The sequence below is a fragment of the Bufo bufo genome, chromosome 2, assembly GCF_905171765.1.
Source record: "Bufo bufo chromosome 2, aBufBuf1.1, whole genome shotgun sequence".
Classification (NCBI taxonomy): Eukaryota; Metazoa; Chordata; class Amphibia; order Anura; family Bufonidae; genus Bufo; species Bufo bufo.
The window spans coordinates 231,859,773-231,883,830 of record NC_053390.1 but is presented as its reverse complement, the minus strand read 5'-3'; the positions used below and the strand labels follow the sequence as shown (position 1 = coordinate 231,883,830).

Genomic DNA, 24,058 nt, shown 5'->3' with positions numbered 1-24,058 from the left:
TTAATCGCATTGCGATTACAACTTAGTCAAATTTGTGACACTGCAGCTTCCGAATGAATCTAAAATGGATGCTGTCCAGGAGGTGGGAGGGTCTGGGAGGGAGGGTATGATGCTGATTGGCTGGAATGTGTCTGCTGACTGTGAGGTACAGGGTCAAAGTTTACACAATGATGACGAATAGGGGGCGGACCGAACATCGCATATGTTCGCCCGCCGCGGCGAACACGAACAAGCGATGTTCGCCAGGAACTATTCGCTGGCGAATAGTTTGGAATAGTTCGGGACATCTCTATTACTGAAATGGGCGAGCATTAGTGCTCCACTGTTTTTGTAACAGTGAATGGGAGCTATGCAAACGGAGTTGCACAGCAAGCTACACTGTATCCATAATTTAGGAGTTACAGAAACATCATAGCTTACTGTGATACGTTGTTTGCGTAGCTCTCATTTACTGCTACAGTATGTCCACCCCTGGGCCATGAAATACCAAGAAGGGACTATCCCTTTAATTTACAAATAGTCTTTGTCATCCAATACATGTTTGATTGCAATTAATGCACCTAGTGGAAGTGGACAGTGGAGAACCTCAGTATTTATTGTATGGCTATAGCTACATGCATACAAACGTTGTTTGTTTCCGTGTCCGTTCCGTTTTTTTTTTGCAGATAGGATGCGGACCCATTCATTTCAATGGGTCCACATCAGTATATCCATTCCGTAGAAGTACAGGACGAAACTACACGGAAGCACTCCGTAGTGCTTCCGTAGGGTTCCGATCCTTGCTTCTGTTCCGCACCATTCCGCATCTCCGGATTTGCGGACAGATTCAAGTGAATGGGTCCGCATCCGTGATGCGGAATGCCCACGGAATGGCGCTCGTGTATTGCGTAACCGCAAATGTGGTCCGCAATACGGCAACGGGCAGCAGGAGGCCTAAGGCATTGTGACAGTGGATCCGCAAAAAAAAAAACTGATGGCATACGGATGTCATTATTTATTTATTTTTTTTGTGGATCCGCCTATTGCGGACTGCAAAACACATACGGTTGTGTGCACTTACCAGGATAAAGAGGAAGAACTTCAGGAAGCCACACTATTAATATTTTTTTAATTCATTTGCCATTTAATAGTTATTTCTTGGGATTTCCCTTTTTAATTTATGAAACTAAATAAAATGCTGATTGATGCTGACCTTGGAACACTCACATAATACACTTAAGGCTACTTTCACAATAGCGGTTTGAATCCGGCATTGAATTCCGACACCGGAACTGCCCGCCGGATCCGGAAAAACGTGTGAAAACGGATTACATTTGAATCCTGATCAGGATTTTGATCACAATGAAAAAATGCTTTGGAAAAAACGGATCCGCCATTTATGGACTTTAACTTTTTTTTCACATTTTTCGGGTTTAACATGCAAAAGCCGGACCCGGTTTGACGGAACACACGGAGCCGGATCCGGCGTTAATGCAAGTCAATGGGAAAAAGGCCGGATCCGGCGTTCAGTCAAAGTGTTTAGGATATTTGGCCGGAGGTAAAAATACAGCATGCTACGGTTTTCTGATTACTCTCCATTCAGAATGCATTAGGATAAAACTCATCAGTTCTTTTCCGGATTTGAGCCCCTAAGTCGGAACTCAGCGCCGGAAAAGAAAAACGCTAGTGTGAAAGTACCCTAAAGGGGTTGTCTGACTTCAGCAAGTGGCATTTTTCCATGTAGAGAAAGTTAATACTAATGTATTGTGATTGTCAATATTGCCTCCTTTGCTGGCTGGATTCATTTTCCCATCAGATTACACACTGCTCATTTCCATAGTTACAACCACCCTGCAATCCATCAGCAGTGGCCGTGCTTACACACTATAGGAAACGTGCCAACCTCTCTGGTGGCCAGGACTGTGGGAGCACACACAGGTGTAACTTGAAAAATTTGAATATTGTGCAAAGTTCATTTATTTCAGTAATGCAACCTAAAAGGTGAAACTAACATATGAGATAGACTCATTACATGCAAAGCGAGATATTTCAAGCCTTTATTTGTTATCATTTGGATGATTATGGCTTATAGCTTATGAAACCCCAAAGTCACAATTTTGAGGTCCCCTTTGCTCAGGGGGTATGGATTAATTAGCTGACTAGAGTGTGACACTTTGAGCCTAGAATATTGAACCTTTTCACAAAATTCTAATTTTAAGCTGCATTAATGCAATTCCTTTTAATTTGCATTACTGAAATAAATGAACTTTTGCACGATATTCTAATTTTTTGAGTTTCACCTGTAGGCTGGTGCTTTTTCCTATAATGTGCAAGATCAGGCACTGCTGATGTATTGCAGGGTGGTCGTAAATGATGAGCGGCAGGGGTCATATTCGAATTTGTGATATTTCGCAAATATATTGTACAATATTCATCGAATATTTGCGAATTCGAATATTCGTTATATATTCTATATTCTTTTTTTTTTACTCGAAAATCGGCAAGGTAATGATTACGTAATATGCGAATATTATGCGATCAATACAGGCGTGGGTCAAAAACAAATATATAGCACTATAGAATATAGTGCTAAATATTAGTTTTTTAGAATATTCGTCATTTTTTTCCATCTGAAGTCATGATTCCTCCCTGCTTAAGTTGCTTGTGGGCCAATGACTCATTGGCCTATAAGCAAGAAGCAGGGAGGAATCATGTGTTCAGATGGAAAAAATTACGAATACTTGATATAACGAATATACAGCACTATATTCTAAATATTTGCAAATTCTCGAAGTGGCGATATTCGAGATAAAAATTTGCTTTTCGAATACTCGTGCTCAACACTAGTGGTCGTAACCATGGGAACGAGCAGTGTATAATGTGATGGAAAAATGAATCCAGCCAGCAAAGGAAACAATGAGGACAATCACAATACATTAGTAAGTGCATTGTATTAACTTTCTCTACATGATAAATGCCACTTGCTGAAGTAACACAACCCCTTTAACCCCTTAAGGACTCAGCCCTATTTTACCTTAAGGACTTAGTGCTTTAAGTGCTGATAACTTTAAAACGGTTTTTTTGACACCATGTCCCATTTGAAGCCCCCCTGATGCACCCCTAAAGTAGAAATTCTATAAAAGTAAGGTTCCGGGGATGACGTGATGATGTAAGGACGTCGCGCTCGCCTCTCCTCCCCCCTGCTCGGCTACCTCACTGACCGCTGATTGTGGCGTCTCTCGTCCCTTCCCCTGGCTTCTGCCTCTTCGCCTGGACCGTGGGCCATGGACCCGGACGTGAGGTGCTGGTGCTCCTGCCCCCTCCTTCTGTCTCCTGCTGCTCGGCGTCTCCTGAGCCAGTCCCTGCGTGATTGCCGGTGTTTGCTGGTGTTTTGGGGTGGTGTTCCGGTTCCTCTGGACGGTTCCTGTTGCTGCGTTCTGTGTGCTTCATGGTGACATCGGAGCCTGGGTGGCTGCTCCTCTCCAGTCTTCTGTCCGATCCTTCGGCTCTCCAGCAGCTTGCGATACTCCTGAGTGTGCCCCCTCGTTTTCTCCAGCCGGGCTTCATTACAGTGAAGTGAAGACTAGTGAGATTGTTCCTTTATTACTCCTCCCACTAACATTAACTAACTGAGTAACCAACTAATCCTCTAACCAGCTAACCCTTCAACCAGCTAACTAAAGGACATTTATGCAGTTACAACCTATACTATATATGGGATATTGTATCCATAGGAATTGATACCCTGCGAAAGAACTGCTTGTGGGGAGAGAGAGAGAGAGAGAGAGAGAGGGAGGCGGCTGGTGAGGAAAATATTATAGAGGAGAGAAGGGAGAGAAAAAAAAAAAAAGGATTGAAGGAGGGGGGAAAAAAAAGGAGAAAGAAAGGGGAAAGATACCCAAAAAAAGAAAAGATAAAGTGGAAAAAAAAATGGAATGGCACTCAAGGCTAGTAGGCGCTCTGTGGACCTTTCAGGTCAGAAACCGGCCATTAAATCCTCTGAAGGAGGAAAAATAGACCAATTTTTGAGGTCCCCAAGGGTTAATACCAGAGTTGGGCAAAAGGATATTAGCTCTAAAAAGAATGATAACTCTGAAGTGATGGAACTTGAATTACAAAAAGCTCCTGGGTATCCCCAAGGGGAGGAGGGAATAGATGGAGAAGATGCGACCAACCCCAACTCCTCGCCATTAAAAGAAATTCTACTGGCAGTAAAACAGAATGGGGACCTAATACAGGCTATTACAACTCAGCTTGGTGCAATTCAAGTCGATGTGGGATTGATTAAGGATGATCTGTCTAAAATCCGAGACAGAGTTAATAAGGTGGAGAGCTCTATGGCTATTATACAGAATGAATACAAAGAAATAAACACTGAGATGTCCACGTTGAAGACAGATTTTAAGCTCCTTAAAAAAAGGTGGTGGATCTGGAAGACAGATCACGAAGGTACAATGTAAGAATCCTGGGGATCCCAGAGGGCGCGGAAGATAAGAACCCTACTCAATTCATACAGACGATGATTCTTGAAAATTTTGGGAGGGAATATTTCTCGCCCTCGTTTCTAGTAGAAAGAGCCCATCGGGTCCCAGGTGGTAAATTAATTCCTGGGAGACAACCACGGACACTCCTCGCTAAAATGCTGGTTTCAAGAGACAGAAATATAGTACTAAGACGGGCAAGGGAATGTACCTCTGTTTTATACGATGGAAATAGACTGGCCTTTTTCCCAGATTTTTCAAAAGATGTCCAAAAAAAGAGACGCTTGTTTATTACTGTTAAAAAGAGATTAAGAGAAAGGGATATTAAGTACTCACTTGTCTTCCCAGCCAAACTCCGGATTATCTTCAACGATACAACTTTATTTTTTGATACGCCGGATAAATCCGCGGAGTGGCTTGAACGAAATGATATGTGATCTAACTGCTTAAGGTTTTGTTGGGAATAATAGTTGGCAGATGATGTTTTATACTTTTCCCTTTCTCTGTTTAATTAGCGGGGAGGTGTCGAGTGGAGGGGTGGGGGAGGGGGGGGTCATAGGCGAGAGATCTGCTGCTTTATGCGGTGGATTAATTGGATTGGGGGGTTAGTTGAGGGCTGTGATGTGTCTAGTGTGGGGAAGAGATGTTTGTTTCCCTTTTTCAGAATTCTTACCTGGAATGTCAGGGGCCTGGGGGATAGAAGAAAGAGACAAGCGGTTTTTGACCTGATGCGTTTACACCTCCCAGCTATTGTATGTTTGATAGAAACACATCTTACTGGGGAGACCTCCAGGGTGGTCACCAGGGGATGGGCTGCGCACACGTACCACTCTACCTTCTCTAGTTATTCTAGGGGAGTGACTGTTTTTATTCATAGAGCGATTGATTTTATGTGCGGGGCAGCCTCTGTTGACCACCAGGGGAGATTTGTCTTCCTATATTGTAAGCTGGCGGGGAAGATGTGTATTCTGGCCTTTGTTTATATTCCACCTCCATTTTCTTTTTCAGTACTTAATTCTCTGCTAAAATGTATGGATAAATGGCCAGAATGTCCTACATTGATTATGGGAGACTTTAACTGCGTTATCAATCCCGCAGTCGACAGGGTCTCTATGGGTGTCAAGGGAGATGCCTCTGTTCAGGGGTCCCCCTTGGCACGCTTTTGCTTGGAGGCCGGGTTCAAGGATGTTTGGGGAAGTCTGGGACAGGGGAGAAGGGTTTTCTCATGCATTAGTAAATTAGGTAGATCTATGTCCAGAATAGACCACGCTCTGATTAATAAAAAATATGTGCGATATGTAAAACGAATGAAGTATGAGACTAGGTCACTCTCGGACCATCTGCCTCTACTCCTCGAACTCTGCCTGACCCATGATAAACAAATAGCGAGGTCTCCATTTAGACTTAACCCCTATTGGTTATCAGTAATAAAGAATCATGAAATAATACAAAAGGAAATTAACCAATTCTGGGAGGCTAATTATACTTCAGCAAAAACCCAAGTAGTATGGAACACTTTCAAGGCCTATATAAGGGGAATAATGGTTAGTAATATTGCCAACCTGAGAAAGGAGTACGGGGAAAAGGAGGAAAACTTAAAAGAACAAGCTTCCTCAGCTACACAATCCTTTTATATAAATAGGAAAGAGGAAAACAGGGAAGACCACACAAGCATACTCCAACTTTTTGCTGGAGAAGGCCCAACAGATCTTATTCTTTAAGGGTCAAAAATACTTTACTGAATCGGGGCGACCGGGGAAACTTCTATCTAGAGTGATCTCGAGTCAGGAACCCAAGAAAAATATAGACAATATCCGACAGGCTAATGGGAGGATAGTTGCTGGACAAAACTCTATAGAGAAAGTTTTCTTAGACTACTTCTCAGAACTTTATAGAGCCGATTGTAGGATTACGGATGAAATGATGGATGTCTATCTTGATGGTATTACTTTTCCTACTATTACCTCCGCTCAAAGGAGGGTAACTTGAGGCTGCTACGTCCATATGCGGGAGATGGTTAACATACAATGCATACAATGCATTGGGTTTTTTGTGAGAAATAGTATACAATTTTGAAATAATCTTAAACATGTTCTTACCGTGACTGGAACAACCTGCATTAGAATGGCAAAGTTAGTAAGATGATTGCAGCGACAAACACTGTAATTTAAGTTTCCTTCTACACGAATGCATCCTTCACTGGACCAGATACCTAAACCAGAGCTGCAAAGAAAAAGCATAAACAATTGTTTACTGTAGTCTACTACATATATGTCTTCAAAAATGAACCTGAAGACAAGGGATAAAAGTTTCACATTTGTGACCTCAGAATTATGGATCGTTACTCATTTCTGCAGTCTGGATAGAAATAGTCAACACAAATGAAAAACACTAAATCAATACAATTCTTTTAGAATAAAAAAAACTGAGCTAGGCAAGGACTAAATCATAGGTTTTTAATGTCTGCAACAGCCTCCGTAGTTCATATATTATTAGAAATGTGTGATAAACCATTTTGTAATTTTCTGGTAATATAACCTATATTTAAATAGCTAATAAGAGAAGGGTCCCTCATCCTTGGGACCTCCACCGAAAAGCTGGAAAAGAGAGCCACAGCAATGACTACTACCTCTCAGCCCGGCAATGCATTACACCTGTGATTTCCAACCAATGGCTTGTGATTATTGAACCTTAGTGGTACTGAGTATATTATAGTATTATTGAAACTTTGAAACATGGCCATTGTAGCTTAACACCATCTATTACTGTTACAGACAGTGTCCTGGCTGTCCTCCGGTATTCGCACTTTAACCCTTTATGCAAGGATCTGGACATTGTTGCAGGAAAAACAACCAGGTCAGTGCCACTACCTCCTGGAGTAGTCTCTGTGTAGTTGGCAGCTGACCCATAGGATTAAGCAGTACTCGTAGTTAGGGCACAGGAGAAGTCAGGGCTGGAGGAGTTTGTGTGTATATGTGCAACAGGTCTGAGGTCTGGGAAGGCGACAGTGGCTCGGTATAGATAACATGTTAAAGTCAGGAAGGGTAGCGGGGAATCAGAGTCAGACAGAAGTACAGTACATGGGCAAACAAACTGAGAAGCAGCTGAACCTAACTAGCCTAGTCCAGTTTTAATACATGCCCCCGTTACTGCAGAATTTATACTTCTTTTTATATGCAAATTAGTCTCTAGGAGCAGGTGGGGGCATTGCTCCTAGAGGATACCTTCTCCCACCTCTTTCCATGCCCTCCTAGACTTAAACTGGAGTAGACAGTGTTTACATCCTCCTGGCTGGCCCTGAGTGCGGGTGAAATCTCACGCCTGCGCTGTGCTGTTTAGTATTCATCGCTGGCATAGTGAAGGAAGGCTGCTCACTGGCTGCCGACTTCCAAATACGTCACAGTACACCCAGAAGAAGACACCAGCTGGCATCGCGCTGCAGAGAATGTCTTCTGCGCAGGCTTGGGATTTCACCCATACTCAAGGCCAGGCAGGAGGACATGAACGTTACCTGGCCCTGTCAATCAAGTTTAGGAATGCATGGATAGAGGTGGCAGAAAGGAGCCTCTAGGAGCAGGAGCAATGCCCCCCCCCCATCCCACCGCTCCTAGAGGTTAATTAGCAAATAATAATAGTTATTTTTCTGCAGTAATGGGGGCATGTATTAAAACTAGACCAGGCTAGTTAGGTTCAGCTGGCATTAGCACTAATGTCAGGCAGGTTAATACTGTTATTTCTGCTGACAGAAGCCCTTTAAGGCCTCATGCACACTTCCGTATCTGTTTTGTGGTCTCCAAACCATCGATCCTCAAAATGCGAATATTGACAGTGTGCATCCTGCACTTTCTGCGGGCCCCATTTCCAAATGTCTATTCTTGTCATGCGTCATGGCTGCATGGATGCGGACCACACATGGATGACATCCATGTGCTGTTGGTGTTTTTTGCAGCCCCATAGAATTTAATGGGTCTGCGTGCGATCCACAAAAATAGGGGAATGGATGCACACAAAAATAAAATGAGGCCTTAATAGGGTTTTCCAAGATTTTTTTTACTGATGACCTATCCTACGGATAGGTCATCAGTATTTGATCGAAATTTGATTTGTGGGGGTCCAAAACCTGGGACCCCCGCTAATCAGCTGTTTTGAGAAGGCATCTGCACTCCTGTGAACACCGCTGCCTTTAGCAGCTCACCAAGCACAGAACCATATATATTGAATAGCAGTTGTGCTTGGCATCTCGCTCAGCCCCATTCAGTTCTATCTGGCTGAGCTGCACCTAGGCCATGTGTCATCACTGGCAAAATCTCTTAAAGGCTTTGGAAACCTTTTGGGGAAATTTTTATAATCGTATTTTACTCATTCAGGGATAAAAAAAAATATTTTTGATTCAAATTGGTCTTTATTAAAAGAAATTTCAACAGTTTTTCCTCTACAGCTTTCACTTTCATTGCATCTGCAGACGATTGCTTTCTGCTTTACACTGAATCTGTCACAGAGCTCCTCTGTTTCCTTGATCTGTAGCTCTTATCTCTGAACTTCTAACAGGTTATAAACACAAATAAAAGCTAAATTCCTATCAAACCGATAAGAATTTGGCTATAATGAGTGTTTATGAGCTGTCAGGAGTTCAGCAATAAGGGCTATACATCGAGCTGTCACAGCTATGCCCTGACGGATTCAGTATTAAGCAAAAAAGCAATGAAGGTGAAAGCTGTAGAGGAAATGTTTAGCACCAATTGAGTAAAATACAATTATAAAAAATAGCCCCAAAGGTGTTCATAGCCTTTAAAAATGCTCCTCATTATCTGTAAACTTATCATCATAGTTATGTGCCTGACTGGGGATGGACCACCTTGGGTAGCACTTTGTTAATGGCTTCTCACAGTGAAGCTAAATAAGCAAGATTGAGCAGGGCATCACGTTGTTAGATGTGTTTGTGCTTCTTTTATATAATTATGTTTCATCCAATTAATTTTTGGTGCTTAAGGCCAATTAGAGAGATAATATTGACAAGGAAAACTCTCATCTTCATCTAAAAAGGTTTTTATAGGTGTGATCTGCTCAGTAAAGTGATATCCTGCAGAGATGAAGTCATTTTCCACAGAATAATGCCTTATAATATGCCTATGTAGATTCATTTTTATGTGATTTTTTGATTAGTTTCACCTCTTTAGAATTTAATATTGTATTTTTGCCATGTAACAAACACAGTGAAGGATATTTATCAAGACTGGCATTCCCTGTGAGCCGGAGTGCCTCCTTATAAATTAGTTGCATCCCTGGCAGACCATGAGCCAGAAACTCAAGTCTATGCCAGCTAGGGACTGGAATAGACTTCAGCTAATTCTGACTCCAGTTCCTGAAGTAAGTTATAGTAAATCCAGCAGGCCGCGCAAAGCGTCACCTCTTCTTGCTATGCACTGGTCCCCTTTTCTTATTGTAGTGAATGAAGTTGATTACTGCAGCTCTGGTCCTATTGAGGTGTGACAAGTAGCCTTTAAGTTAAAGGCTATGTACACGTTCATGGGCAAATTTTTATGATTGCATTTCATTTATTTTAGACTAAAAATCTTTTTTTGTATTTGTCTTTATTGAAAATATTGAGCCATTCTGTCATAAAGGGTTACCAGTTTTTCTGTGTGACTGGTACTTTGACTTTCACTTTGTGCTGTCATCTAATAGCCCTTATCTCTAAATTACCAAGAGGTCATAAACATTTATTTAAGCCACATTCTTATCAGTAAGATAAGAACTGAGATTGTGAAATTTCAGATTCTGCTGGTAGAGAAACTCAAGGCTGCATAAAACTAGTGGTACACATTTTTTTTATAAAGACCAATTGAAAAAATTATTTTTAGCTCAAAATGAGCACAACAAAATCTCCCAAAGGTGCATATAGCCTTTAAAAAGCAATACCGAAATCAAGTAAAGGATAATTGAATAATCACTAACCTGAAGTCCAGAAAGGCACAATACAAGTGTACAAGATTACTATTGTTGGCGGCTTCTATGTAGAGTCGATGAGTCTGCAAAATTAAGAGCAGCAAATTTAGGAAACAGACATTTAGAAAAGCAGGGATATTATTATTATATATAAATAATTTTTTATTTTTTTTAATATATTTTTTCCATCATGCACTATTTCACATAGAAAAGCAGCTGCTTTGAATACAGGTCTTTAAAGTTCATTTGACTAGTAGATCTTGTTCCATAAAATTGATCTAGATCTTTTCTGTTAACTTCTCTCAATCATTTTATTCTGTTGTTTCATAGGAATTTAAAAAATTTTTTGGAGGGGGGGGATGGAGGATCTGGATTCTAAGCAATATTACCACAATTAAAGATCCTACAGTGGTTGATGTTCACCTTTCCTGAATGGCAAATGCCCTTATTTAATCAGAAATTCAAGTTTCGCCTTTTAGGGCTTGCTCTGCAAGTAGGCAGGGACAGAGGGTTTGGTGCAACTTAAGGCTCACCGTGTAAGTGCATTTATCTGCCTACGATCGTGATATCAAGAGCTTGGAATGTATGAGCATGTAACTAGACAGAAATTGCCATTCAGAAGTATGGAAATGCTGGATGGGAGCTATTGTAAGGCCAGGGTCACACAGGAAAGTTTTGTACAATTTATAATGCTTTTTTAAGCCTTTAAGAAACTACCCAATTTCACTTGTGGGAACAAGTTATAGATAGCCCTTCAGCTTTTCCAGAAAGATCTCTGTTCACTGTTCTTCCAGAAACAGACATAACAAAAAAAAAAAAAAAGACAGAATAGACATTTTAGATCATTCACTAAAAACAGCAGCCCAATGGATTAACCCCTTCAGTACCGGGCCACTTTTCACCTTAAATCCCAGGTCGATTTTTGCAAATCTGAAATTAGTCATTTTATGTGGTAATAACCTTGGAACGCTTTTACTTATCCAAGCCATTCCGAGATTGTTTTCTCGTTACACATTGTACTTCATGATAGTGGTAAATTTCAGTCAATATTTTTCATTTTTATAAAAAAAAAAAAATAGCAAATTTACCAAAAAAAAATAAAATTTGCAACTTTCCAAATTTAAATTTCTCTGCTTTTAAAAAAGATTGTGATATCTCATATAATAGTTATTATTCTACATTTCCCATATGTTGACTTTATGTTTGGATAATTTTGTGAATGCCATTTTATTTTTTGGGTACGTAAGAAAGCTTAAAAGTTTAGAAGCAAATCTTGAAATGTTTCAGAAAATTTCCAAAACCCACTTTTTAAGGACCAGTTCAGGTCTGAAGTCACTTTGTGAGGCTTACATAATAGAAAGTACCCAAAAATTACGCCATTTTAGAAACTAAACTCCTCAAGGAATTCAAAACTGATTTTATAAACTTTGTTAACCCTTTAGGTGTTCCACAAGAATTAAAGGAAAATGTAGATGAAATTTCAGAATTTCATATTTTTGGCAGATTTTCCATTTTAATCCATTTTTTCCAGTAACAAAGCAAGGGTTAACAGCCAAACAAAACTCAATATTTATTACCCTGATTCTGTAGTTTAAAGAGACAACCCATATGTGGTCGTAAACTGCTGTACGGGCACACGGCAGGGCGCAGAAGGAAAGGAACGTCATATGGTTTTTGGAGAGCAGATTTCACTGAGATAATTTTAAGTTGCCATGTCACATTTGAAGACCCCCTCATGCGCCCCTAGAGTAGAAACTCCATGAAAAATGACCTCATTTTAGAAACTACGGGATAAGGTTGCAGCTTTGTTAGTACTATTTTAGGGTACATATGACTTTTTGATCGCTTGGTATTACACTTTTCGTGATGTAAGGTGACAAAAAAATTGCATTTTTTTTACACCTTTTTTTTACGGTGTTCACCTGAGGGGTTAGACCATGTGATATTTTTATAGAGCAAGTCGTTACAGAGGTGGCAATACCTAATATGCATACTTTTTTCATTTATTCAAGTTTTACACAATATAATCACTTTTGAAACAAAAAGAAATCATGTTTTAGTGTCTCAATAATCTGAGAGCAATAGTTTTTTTATTTTTTGGGCGATTGTCTTAGGCAGGGTATTATTTTGCATGATGAAATGATGGTTTGATTGGCACTATTTTGGGGTGCATATGCCTTTTTGATCGCTTGCTATTACACTTTTTGTGATGTAAGGTGACAAAAAAAAGTTTTTTTTTTACACAGTTTTTTTTTTACGGTGTTCACCTTAGGAATTAAGTCATGTGGTTTTTTTTTAGAGCAGTTTGTTACGGACGCGGCGATACCTAATATGTCTACTTTTTTAAAACTTTTACATTTAGCACAATAAAAGAATTTAGTCTGAGAGCCATAGTTTTTTTTATTTTTTGGGTAATTGTAGGGGCTCATTTTTGGTGGGATGAGGGGATGGTTAGATTGGAACTACTGTATTTTGGGGGGCATACGCCTTTTTGATTGCTTGGTGTTGGTGACAAAAGTTTTTTAGCACAGTTTTTATTTTTATTTTTTTGACGGCGTTCACCTGAAGGGTTAGGTCATATGACATTTTTATAGAGGGGGTCGATACGGACGCAGCGATACTTAATTTGTCTACTTTTTTTCCCCCTTATTTAAAAAATATATATATTTACTTTATAATTGGAAAAGGATGCTTTTTTTTTTACTTGAAACTTAATTTTTTTTATTGTAAAACTTAATTTTTTTACCTTCTTTTTTCCTTTTTTCACTTTATTTTTGCCCCACTCAGATACCCACAGAAGTATTGTAATGCATTGGCTGTAAGTGTATTACACAGTGTAATACACTTACAGCTTCCTGCCTGTGAGATCCAGGGGGCTAGATCTCACAGGTTGTCACGGAAGACAGCCTTCCCTGCCATCGGGTCCCCATCACAGCAGAACGGGGACCCGATGGCCACTCTGGACCCGGCAGGAATCCGCACGTGCCGCGGTCAGCGCTGACCGCGGCAGTGCGAGGGTTAATGCGCCAGCATCGGTTTTTTCACCGATGCCGGCGCATACAGCAGGGGTCCGGCTATCAGTGGATCATTGGCAAAAATTCCCACCAAAAATGTGTATTTTAATCAGGGTCCATTTTTATGCGTCCTAAAGTGAAACTCAAAAATATGCCCTGCTGGAGCCTAGAAAATTTTTATTTTAGGCCACGGGAGTACGGGCCCCAAAAATTAGGCATTCATCTGACAGAAAAGAACTTGTGATTATGTGGCTCGCGGTACATTAGGCGGTCACTGGATAAAAATTTTACTGTAGGCCACTGGAGTAGAGGCCACAAATATTATGCATTCACCTGACATTAAAGAACTTGTGATGATGTGGCTCGAGGTACAATAGGCGGTCACTGGCTAAAAATTTTACTGTAGGCCAGTACAGGCCCCAAATATTAGGCATTCACTTGACAGAAAAGAACTAGTGATTATGTGTCTGGAGGTACATTAGGCGGTCACCTGATAAAAAATTTATTGTAGGCCACTGGAGTAGAGGCCCCAAAAATTAGGTATTCACCTGACAGAAAAGGCCTTTTATGCCTCTGTATATACATAAGAAAGTGACCATTCTTTGTTGTGGGTGGTGGCGGATATGTGTGGGCTGGCATGAGGAAATTCAATTACACGTGGTCATCACAGGTGTTGAATTCCTCCAAGATCCATGCCTCATTCATTTTTAGAAATGTGAGGTAGTCCACACTGTCGTGAGCTAGGCGAGTGCGCTTATCGGTCACAATCCCCCCTGCTGCGCTCATGTCCTTTCGGACAGGACACTCGAGGAGGGGAAAGCCAAGAGTTCCATGGCAAATTGTGCCAGCTCTTGCCACAGGTCGAGCCTGCACACCCAGTAGTCCAGGGGTTCCTCGCTTCTCGTCCACATAGCCATTAACCAGATGTAGTCTGACACCCGTCAGTCTATGTGTTCCCTGAGGCTGGATGCAGAGGGCGGTTCTCGATGAGTTGGCTGCAAGAATGATCTCATATCCGAAGTGACTAACAAATCTTCAAACCGTCCTCTTCTTGCAGACGCGGTAGGATTGGTACCCGCACCTTTTTCGCTGTGGGTGGAAATTCCTCCTCCAGAGCCCGCAACAGCATCTCTCGCAGCAAGGCCTGGAAATGCTGCATTCTGACAGCCCTCTGTGATGCTGGTAACATGTTTTCCATTTTGTGTTTGTACCGGGGGTCTAAGTACGTTGCCACACAGTCCTGGTCCTTGCCCTTTATGCTTTTTATACGGGGATCCCTCTTCAAACCTTGGAGCATGAAGGCCCAAATTTTCACTAAATTGGAAGCAGTGGAGCGCCATGGCTCCTGCTCATTGCCCAGGAGAATGTCGTCCTCGGTCTCCTCCCCCCAGCCACGGACAACACCAGGGATCACCGAAAAGTTTAAAGTCCCCCTCAAAGCCTGCTCTTCTTGCTCCTCCTTCTCCTCCTCCTCCCCAGCCACCATCCTTCTCTGACTCTTCTTCAGTCTTCTGCTGACTTGTCTCAGATGGAGTAGCCCCCCTGGGAATTCATTTAGCATTGCGACTTCCTCATCTTCCAGCTCCTGCTCCTCGACGGCTTGATCAATGACACGACGCAATGCACACTCCAGAAAGAAGGCGTAAGGTACGATTTCACTGATGGTGCTCCGGCTGCGACTGACCAGTTTGGTGATCTCATTAAATGGCCGCAGAAGTCTGCATGCGTCGCGCATGAGCAGCCACTGGCACAGTGTAAAGAAACCAAGCTCCTCAGAACCTATCCTGCTGCAGAGTTCGCACAGGAAGTTGTGAACGGCACATTGCTACTGGAGCAGCCTATCAAGCATATACAAGGTGGAGTTCCAGCACGTCGGGCTGTCACAAATCAGACGTCTGACGGGCAGGTGGTGTCGCTGCTGAACGTCAGCAAGGTGAGCCATGGCCGTGTAAGGTCTTCTAGAATGGCCAGAGATTTTTCTGGCTTGCCGCAAGATGTCCTGGACCCCGGGGTATTTGGCAACGAATCGTTGCATAACTAAGTTCAGGACGTGTGCCATCACGGCACATGTGTCATTTTGCCCTGTTTCATCACACTCAGCAGATTGGCACCATTGTCGCACACCACTTTACCAAACTGTCAAATTGAGCGGGGTTAGCCACTGACCAGCTTGTGACCATAGAGCTGAAAGCCGTGCAGGACTGGTGTGGCTCTTGGCTTCCAGGCATAACAGCCGCAGCACAGCATGGTAAGGTCTCACCTGGCACATCGAATAGGTTCTGGGGAGTTTGGGGGGTGCAGCTGTCACGGATGTAGTAGGGGAGAACACCAAAAGACAACAATAAGGAAGGGGACAGACACTAGGCCTCACTGCTAGGGAAGGAAAAGGGTCACCACCTATAAAACCCTGCTCCTGGCCCAAACTCCTATCCGTATGGGCACCTCTCGATGGTAGAGATACCCATACACAGGAACCTAGAAAACCCTGGTGAACCTCAGATGCCCTAAAGATAATGACAGGGCAGAGACCAGCCGTTCCTTCCCTGGTGAAGGAACTAGCATCTCACTGAGGCCTAGTAAACAACCAGGCGGGGGGAATACAAAACACAACAAGCAGAACACTTAACTTCAGAGGATGATGGATGAACAGGACTTCAACACGAACCACACTCCAGCTCTTCCAAGACCAAATGAAGCTATCCCAAGCAAGGAGTGATGGGAAAAGTCAGACTAAAAAGGGCGAGGTAAAGGTCACATGATCCACACCTGAACAGGAGGTGTGGACATACCAGCAACACATAGACAAAGTGAAACCGAAAGAGGCTGTCAGATCACTAATGCGTAGATAATCTTTCAGACCTTCTGAGACCTGTCACAGATGTGACAGCAGCGAAAGAGGCGGTAGCAGTGAAAAAGTCAGTTGAGGAGGAGGAGAAGAAGAGGCAGGCCTGCATGCAATCCGTGGCGGTAACACCAAATCCACACGGGTGCCACGGGTTACATGCTTGATGGCCGTCAGAAGGTTCACCCAGTGGGCAGTAAAAGTTATGTACCTTCCCTGCCTGTGTTTGCTAGACCACGTGTCTGTGGTCATATGTATCTTGGCACCGACACTGTGTGCCAGAGATATATTCAACTGCCGCTGAACGTGGCCATATAGCTCTGGGATGCCCTTCTGGGAGAAATATTTCTTTCCGGGGACCTTCCATTGCGGTGTGCCAATGGCCACAAATTTTCTAAAGGCCTCTGAGTTTACCAGTTTATATGGCAGTAGTTGGCGGGCTAGCAGTTCCGACAAGCCAGCAGTCAGACGTTGTGCAAAAGGGTTATCCGGCATCCTCAACTTTTTACGCTTGAACATTTGGGCCACGGAAGCCTGCCTTCTGCCAGATGAACGCGATGACGGCATGGTGGAAAGTGGAATGGAGGACAACTAGGAGAAGAGAGGAGAAGGAGAAGAGGAAGGACATGGAGCACCGGGAGTGTGGCTTTGTGGGTTCTGACGGCATTTCTCCCACTGGGCTCGGTGATGGGAGGCCAGGTGCCTTTTTAAGGCGGTCGTCCCTAGGTGAGTGTTGGGATTACCGCGACAGCAGAGGCTGCAGATGGCAACACTATTGTCAGCAGCTGACACGTTAAAAAAAGCCCACACTGTGGAGCCATGTGCCGGCATCCTGGGAGCGCAAAATGTGACCGTGCATGGTGGATGGCTTACTCCAGATACATTTGCAATCCAGTTTTTGCCTCTTGTGCACTGCGAGTTCTGCCTGCTCCTCTTCCTTCTCCTCCCTCTCTGCTGCTCTGTCTCTCCCTCTGAACTCCCCTCCTCTTCCTCTCTTGTGGGCACCCACGTGACGTCCATCGACATGTCATCATTGTCACCTTCACCACCACTGACAGTACAGATCTCGGAGTAGGCAGCAACAGCGGGGACTACCCTCCTTGGGCTGATCTGAGTACTGTCGTCAGACCGCTGGGTGGCGGCCGTTGCTACCTCCTCTTCCTCATCCGATGGCAAAAATTGCTGCGCATTGGTAAGGTCTGGGAATGGATGGGAAAATAATTTCTTTGACTCGAGTGGAGGGGCAATGGTGGTGGTGGTGTCTTTGGGGGTGCACACAGCAGAGAGTGAGTAGGGTGCAGATACAGAGGATGAGGGGGGTGCAGAAGCTGAAGGCTGAGTGAGCCACTCAACCAACTCTTATGCGTCCTTTGACGTAATCGCATGCACCTTCTCCAACTTCCCACTTAGGCTCTGGCCCGGTGCACCTGCCCGACCCCTACCACCTCTGCGGAATGGCCTGCCTCTTCCTCTGCCTGTCGTTTTTAAAATGACCCAGTGCCAAAGTCCCTAGAGAAGAGCAGTATTTGTGGAAGCAGGTATATCGCAGGCCTCAGTCAGTATTTGGTGTAAACAGGTATATCAATCCCCTTAATCAGTATTTTGTGGAATCAGGTATATTGCACCCCTTAATCAGTATTTTGTCGAAGCAGGTATATAGAACCCCTTAATCAATATTTGGTGGAAGCAGGTAACGTATTTTTCGCCCTATAAGATGCACCGGCCCAGAAGATGCACCTAGCTTTTAGAGGAGAACAATAAGAAAAAAATATTTTCCATTACACCTCAGGTCAGACCAGCAATCAGACCCCCAAAGTTAATCAGACGTCAGCTTACAGCCCAAATCAGACCCCCAATGTCAATCAGACCTCAGATCAGACCCCCAATGTCAATCAGACCTCAGATCATACCCCCAATGCCTCAGATCAACCTCCCAACTTTTAGCCATCTATCAGCCCCCATATGTCAGCTATTTATCTGCCCCCATATGTCAGCTATCAGCCCCCATATGTCAGCCAAAAGCCCCCATATGTCAGCCAGCAGCCCCTATATGTCAGCCAGCAGCCCCTATATGTCAGCCAGCAGCCCCCATATGTCAGCCATCATCCCCATATGTCAGCCTTTAGCCCCTATATCTCAGCCATCAGCCCCATATATTCAGCCATCAGCCCCATATATCAGCGCCTATATGTCAGCCATCAGCCCCTATATGTCAGCCATCAGCCCCATATATCAACCCCTATATGTCAGCCATCATCCCCCAGTGCAAATAAAATAAAAAAAAACCTCACTTACCTCTCCTGCTCCTGGACGCCACCGCTCCTCACCATCGTGATCCTCTTCATCCTGCTGTCGGCTCTGTATCGCGGCGCACAGTGTGAAGTCACACAGCGCCCTCACGCTGTGCGCAGCCCTGCACAGCCGATAGCCGGGGCGAGAACCAGGAAGCGGTGAGTACAGAGCCTTCACCGCTTCCCGGTCCTCCGGTACTAATGAAGCGATTCCATAATGGTAGCGCTTCATTAGTATTCGCCCCATAAGATGCAGGGGCATTTCTTCCCCCACTTTGGGGGGAAAAAAGTGCATCTTATGGGGCGAAAAATACAGTATCTCGCAGGCCTCAATCAGTATTTGGTGGAAGCAGGTATATTAATCCCCTTAATCAGTATTTTGTGGAAGTAGGTATATAGAACCCCTTAATCAATATTTGGTGGAAGCAGGTATATTGTACCCCTCAATCAGTTTTTTTGGGGGCAACAAGTTTATCACACTCATTGCAAATAGTTGTTCCAATAGCGTTTGTCCTGCTATATAGCTGCGGTATCGCAGCAGAACCGCACACAACTGCTGCACAATACAAATGCACTATAATATTTTTTCTTGTTAGAAAGTATATTATAAGTATATCACACCCCTCAGTATATCACACCTATTGATAGCACAACTATACCGGTCCTTAAAAGGACTTTTGTGGCCCTATTAGCTAGAGTTTGGTGTTCCTAACAGTCTGTCCCTGCTCCACAAAGCAACCTCTCCATACACTGGCTGCCAGATCGGGTTCTGTTATAGGGTGGGGGGGTGTCCATGTGCTGAAACATCTCAGTTGGCTGTCCTGTCCCACCTGATGTGTGTGTCAGAGGTCAAAGTTCGGCACAATGCAAAAGAATATGGCGCTGGAGGACATCTCCATGTGTTCGCATGTTTGGCGAATTGCGAACGTGCAATGTTTGCCGTGAAACGACCACCGGGCGAACCGCAAGGTCATCTCTAGTGATGAAGAGAAGAGAACCGATCTTCGGGTCATAGATCTAAAGTAGCTTCGGTCAAAACTTCGTTTGAATACTTAACACTAGTGACGAATATCAGATTGGTGGGGATCCATCCGACTCCTGGTACCTCCACCGATCAGCAGTTTGACAGGGTTGCAGCACTTGTGCGCGCGATGAGATCAGTTGCACACCATCTGCCTTATAGCAGCGGTGCAGTACACAGTAATTACAACTACTTGTTCAGTTTACCTGCATGACTCCTTCAAACAACTGATAGGTAGGGGAGCTGAGTATAGGTCATCAATATCGTCACAAATCAGAATCCCTTTAATCATTGAATTCACGTGTTTCATTCAGTCCCATTGCCACAGGTGTATAAAATCCAGCCCCTAGCCCTGCAGTCTGCGTTTACAAACATGTGCAAAAGAATGGCTGCTTCTGAAGAGCTCACTGAAGCCTCAGGAAGCCAGTGTTGCAGCGATAAGTATACTTTTTTTTCTCCACATAAAACTTTAGGTTTGCAATGTCTAATATTTGTTATTATTTGTTACACATTTTCTGGGATTGTACTGGCTTTTCGTGGTGCTTGCACATATTTTTTTATTCATGTGGGGTATAGCAGTCTGTGGCTTTTGGGATAATGAGTGTGTTTTTAAGTGGTTTTAACAAGTCTATTTTATTATGATTTAATAAAAAGATATGTTTAGCACATAACTATTGGTCCTAGGCCAAGTTCATACTCCAGTTATTTGGTCAGTTATTTCCATCAGTTATTGTGAGCCAAAACCAGTAATGAAGCCTAATCATAAATGAAGTATAATGTACATAGTCTGTGTTTTTGACCCACACCTGGTTTTGGCTCAAAATAACTGATCAACATAACTAATCAAATAACTGGTGTGAACTCAGCATTAGGGCTCATGCACACGACCGTATGTATTTTGCGGTCCGCAAAAAACGGATCCACAAAAAATACGGATGACGTCCGTGTGCATTCCGTATTTTGCAGAACAGGTGGTCCATTTTTCACGGATCCATTGTTCCGTATCTGAGTTTTTTTTTCTCTGATTTAAGTCCTCTTCCGTTCTGTTATTCCACAAAACAAATCCGTATGGTTTCCGTATGAGATCCGTTTTTTGCGGATCGGAAACGGAAACAGTAACTTATTAATCACCAAACACATGAGCAATATGGGCTTGGCATAGCATTTCTACAGTATAGATCCGCAAAATACGGATGAAATACAGATGACATATGGATGTGTTCCGTGTGCGTTCCGTATTTTTTGTGGGCCCATTGACTTGAATGTGGCCTTGGACCGTGATTTGCGGACAATAATAGGACATGCACTACTTTTTTGCGCAATGGAAATATGGAAACGGAATGGTTCTGCATACGGTCCTCCAAAAAAAGGGACGGAAGCGGAGAGAAAATAAGTTTGTGTGCATGATCTCTTAATAAAACAGTCCTATCCTTGTCCGTAATACGGACAATAATAGGACATGTTCTATTTTCTTGTGAACGGAAATACTGACATACGGAAACGGAATGCACACAAAATAACTTCCGCTTTTTTTTTGCAGACCCATTGAAGTGAATGGCTCTGCATACGGTCTGCAAACAAAACGGAAGGGACACGGAAAGAAAATACATTGGTGTGCATGAGCCCTTAGCATCTAGGCTGGCACTGATTTATTATTCAAGATGGTGCCCACTTTACGTACATATCTCCGGTAGTATAGCTCATCCGCATTCACTACAATGGAACTGAGCTGTTGTACCAAACACAAGCATTGGAATAAAGCAGCCATGTTCTTAAAATTCTGGACAACCCTGTTAATGTTGTTTTATGTCTGTATGTAATGCAATTCCATCAATAAGTAATTTAACACTAGTTTTTATATATACCTGAATATATTGGTCTGCAGTAAAAAAAATATTATAATAATAATAAAATTAAAATTATTGGTAAATGCCTGTTCATGGAAATATTGCCTGTTCATGGAAATAAGGCTGTAGGTAGTGTCTAATGATAATGAATATGACCAAGAGAGATGATTAGACTAAATAAGGGAGCAAGAGTAGAATTACGAAGGTTTGCCTGCGATGTCACTGCAGTGTCAACTGGGTCGACTGCTAAAACACAATAAAAAAGACACTTATTATTCCACAAACAAATCTGCCAGCATTATACAAAGAGGAATTGTAGGAAACGTAGCAGTGGTAAATATGTCAAAGCTACAGATGGATAAAGCAAAGGAGAGCTTTTTCATTTAAAAACATTGATCTGCAATCGTTTTCTATTAAAAGAATCCACGAGCGGACTCTCCGTGGAGAGTAAATTGGCTTTTGTTTAAAATAACATGTTTCTCTGGTTTAACTGAGCATGAAAGTTCATCTGTGAGTTACTTCTGATTATGTTCCTGTCATTGATTTTATGACAACACCAGCACACTTTATATAATACCCCCCACTTGCTGTCATATGTAGAGAAATGTGGTTTCAGTCTATTAAATCTATTTGGGTGTATAGGAAGGAATACAACTTCAGGGCTCATACACTGGTCATGGTTATCATGTGAAATAAATATCCAACACGCTTCATTCATAATTGGCTTGCACATACAGGATTTTAGGAAAGTTTTATGGATCAGCAGGTTGAGAAAACCCTCAAGCTTTTTCATATATAGACATATGGCTACAGAATGCTGTAATAAGATTTTCTTTATCTGAAAGGATTTCTGTCACCAGAAATACCTAAATTAAACTGGCTGACATTAGCGATGTGCTAATGTCAGCTGAACCTAACTAGCCTATTCCTAGTTCTATCCATGCCCCCGCTTAGTATTCGGCGCAGGCGCAGTAAGGAAGTCGGAAGCCAGCGAGCGTCCTTCCTTGTCTGTGTCTGCACCGAATACTGAACGGCACAGCGCAGGCGCGAGATTTATCATGCACTCGGGGCCAACAGTAGGGTGCAAACGCTGCCTGGCCCTGTCAATCAAGATTTGGAGGCAGGTGACAGAGGTGAGAGAACGGAGCCTCTAGGAGCAGGAGCAACCCCCCCCCCCCCCCCCTTTTCTCCTAGAGGCTAATCTGCATATTATAAAAGTTACATTTACGGAGTAACGGGGGCATGGAGAAAACTAAGAATAGGCTAGTTAGGTTCAGCTGTCATTAGCACATTGCTAATGTCAGACAGTTTAATTTAGGTATTTCTGGTGACAGAAACCCTAGAAATAATTAAGTGTTCTTGCATGGCAAGAAGACCACTTACTGTTATCTCACATATATATTCTTATTATTCTAGCCAAATTTACCACCCTAACTCCTCCCACAGTTTTTACACTACATAGACAGTAATATACCGAAACGTGCGGATTGTTCCCTATTGGTGTGCTATTACTTTGTGGAACGTTTTCGCAGAATGGTTCACAAAATATCGGCGTTTTTGTGGCGAAATTGGTCCCATAGGAATGAATGGCGGAATGATCAAAACTAGAGTGGGAGTTGACAAAAGCTAGAGTCGGAGCTGAAAAATCAGGACATGATTTCTAAATTGCCACCACTCCATCATTTTCAAACCCACCTACACAAATCGGCTGCTAATGTTTTTATAATTATATGTTTTAATGTAACTGTGAAGCACTTTGGGCAACAACATTGCAATTAAATGTGCTATATAAATTTCTAAATTTCTCACTCTATCAAGCTTGCCATGTGCACTTTTTAAATTTGATCAATCAATTGGTTAGTGTAATGTTTACTATCTTTTCTCACTCCAAACACTCCACACAGTTACTCTGCACACTCCATAAAGTTACTCTGCCCAGTCCAACCTTTCCACAGTTATTCCAGCAACTCCAACCACAAAACAGTTACTCAAGCTACTCAACCCTGTTACTCCGCCCTCTCCAGTTGTAGACTACTGGTGGAGGCAAGAACAGTTCACACAATTTCCCCAGAAATTGTAGCTTTTCTAGTCTCTTTTATTACTGCAAGGTGCTACCTGCAGAGTGTCCCTGCTTTACTGTAGGTAATACAAGTATTTGCTTTGCAAATTTTTTATTGTTGCATTGTGTTTTATAGTTAAAAAAAAGAAGCAACTTTGGAAATAATTTTGTAACTATCCTTCAGTTTTGTGTTCACAACTGCTATACAAGACTCCATGGTTACAGACTGCAAACAACCCTGTGTAGTCTGATATTAGTCAGTTTACCTTACATCTGTCCCAGAGTGGAGCGGAATCAATTGCAAACAACTAAATATTTTTGTCTAATGCATTTTTTGTCAAACCATGCATACAAGCAAACTGACCATCAACTAGGTTAACCCCTGCCCCACTGTCAATAAATACCTCAATTCACACAGTTTTTGAGTCTAGCGCCACCTCGGCCGACAGGAGAAATGGGGTACTGCCAGTAAATGAAAAAAGTACGTTTTATGGCTCCCCACCCACACCACCAATAGTAAGTTGGGGATTAAAGTTTTCTTTTTGTTTTCACCTTGACACTGAACGTACGGACATATA

General features: G+C 42.7%; 1 protein-coding gene across 2 annotated transcripts in view; it reads right to left on the bottom strand.

The window, feature by feature from the left end:
* The window catches only part of ADGRD1 (adhesion G protein-coupled receptor D1), a 957,528-nt gene that overhangs the window by 537,973 nt on the left and 395,497 nt on the right, over positions 1 to 24,058 (bottom strand). For both annotated transcript variants that reach the window (XM_040416257.1, XM_040416258.1), the window contains 2 exons: positions 10,416 to 10,489; positions 6,560 to 6,683 (listed from right to left, as the gene is read on the bottom strand). In XM_040416257.1, coding sequence (XP_040272191.1) covers positions 6,560 to 6,683; positions 10,416 to 10,489 — 198 coding nt within the window. The remainder of the gene's footprint in view (positions 1 to 6,559; positions 6,684 to 10,415; positions 10,490 to 24,058) is intronic.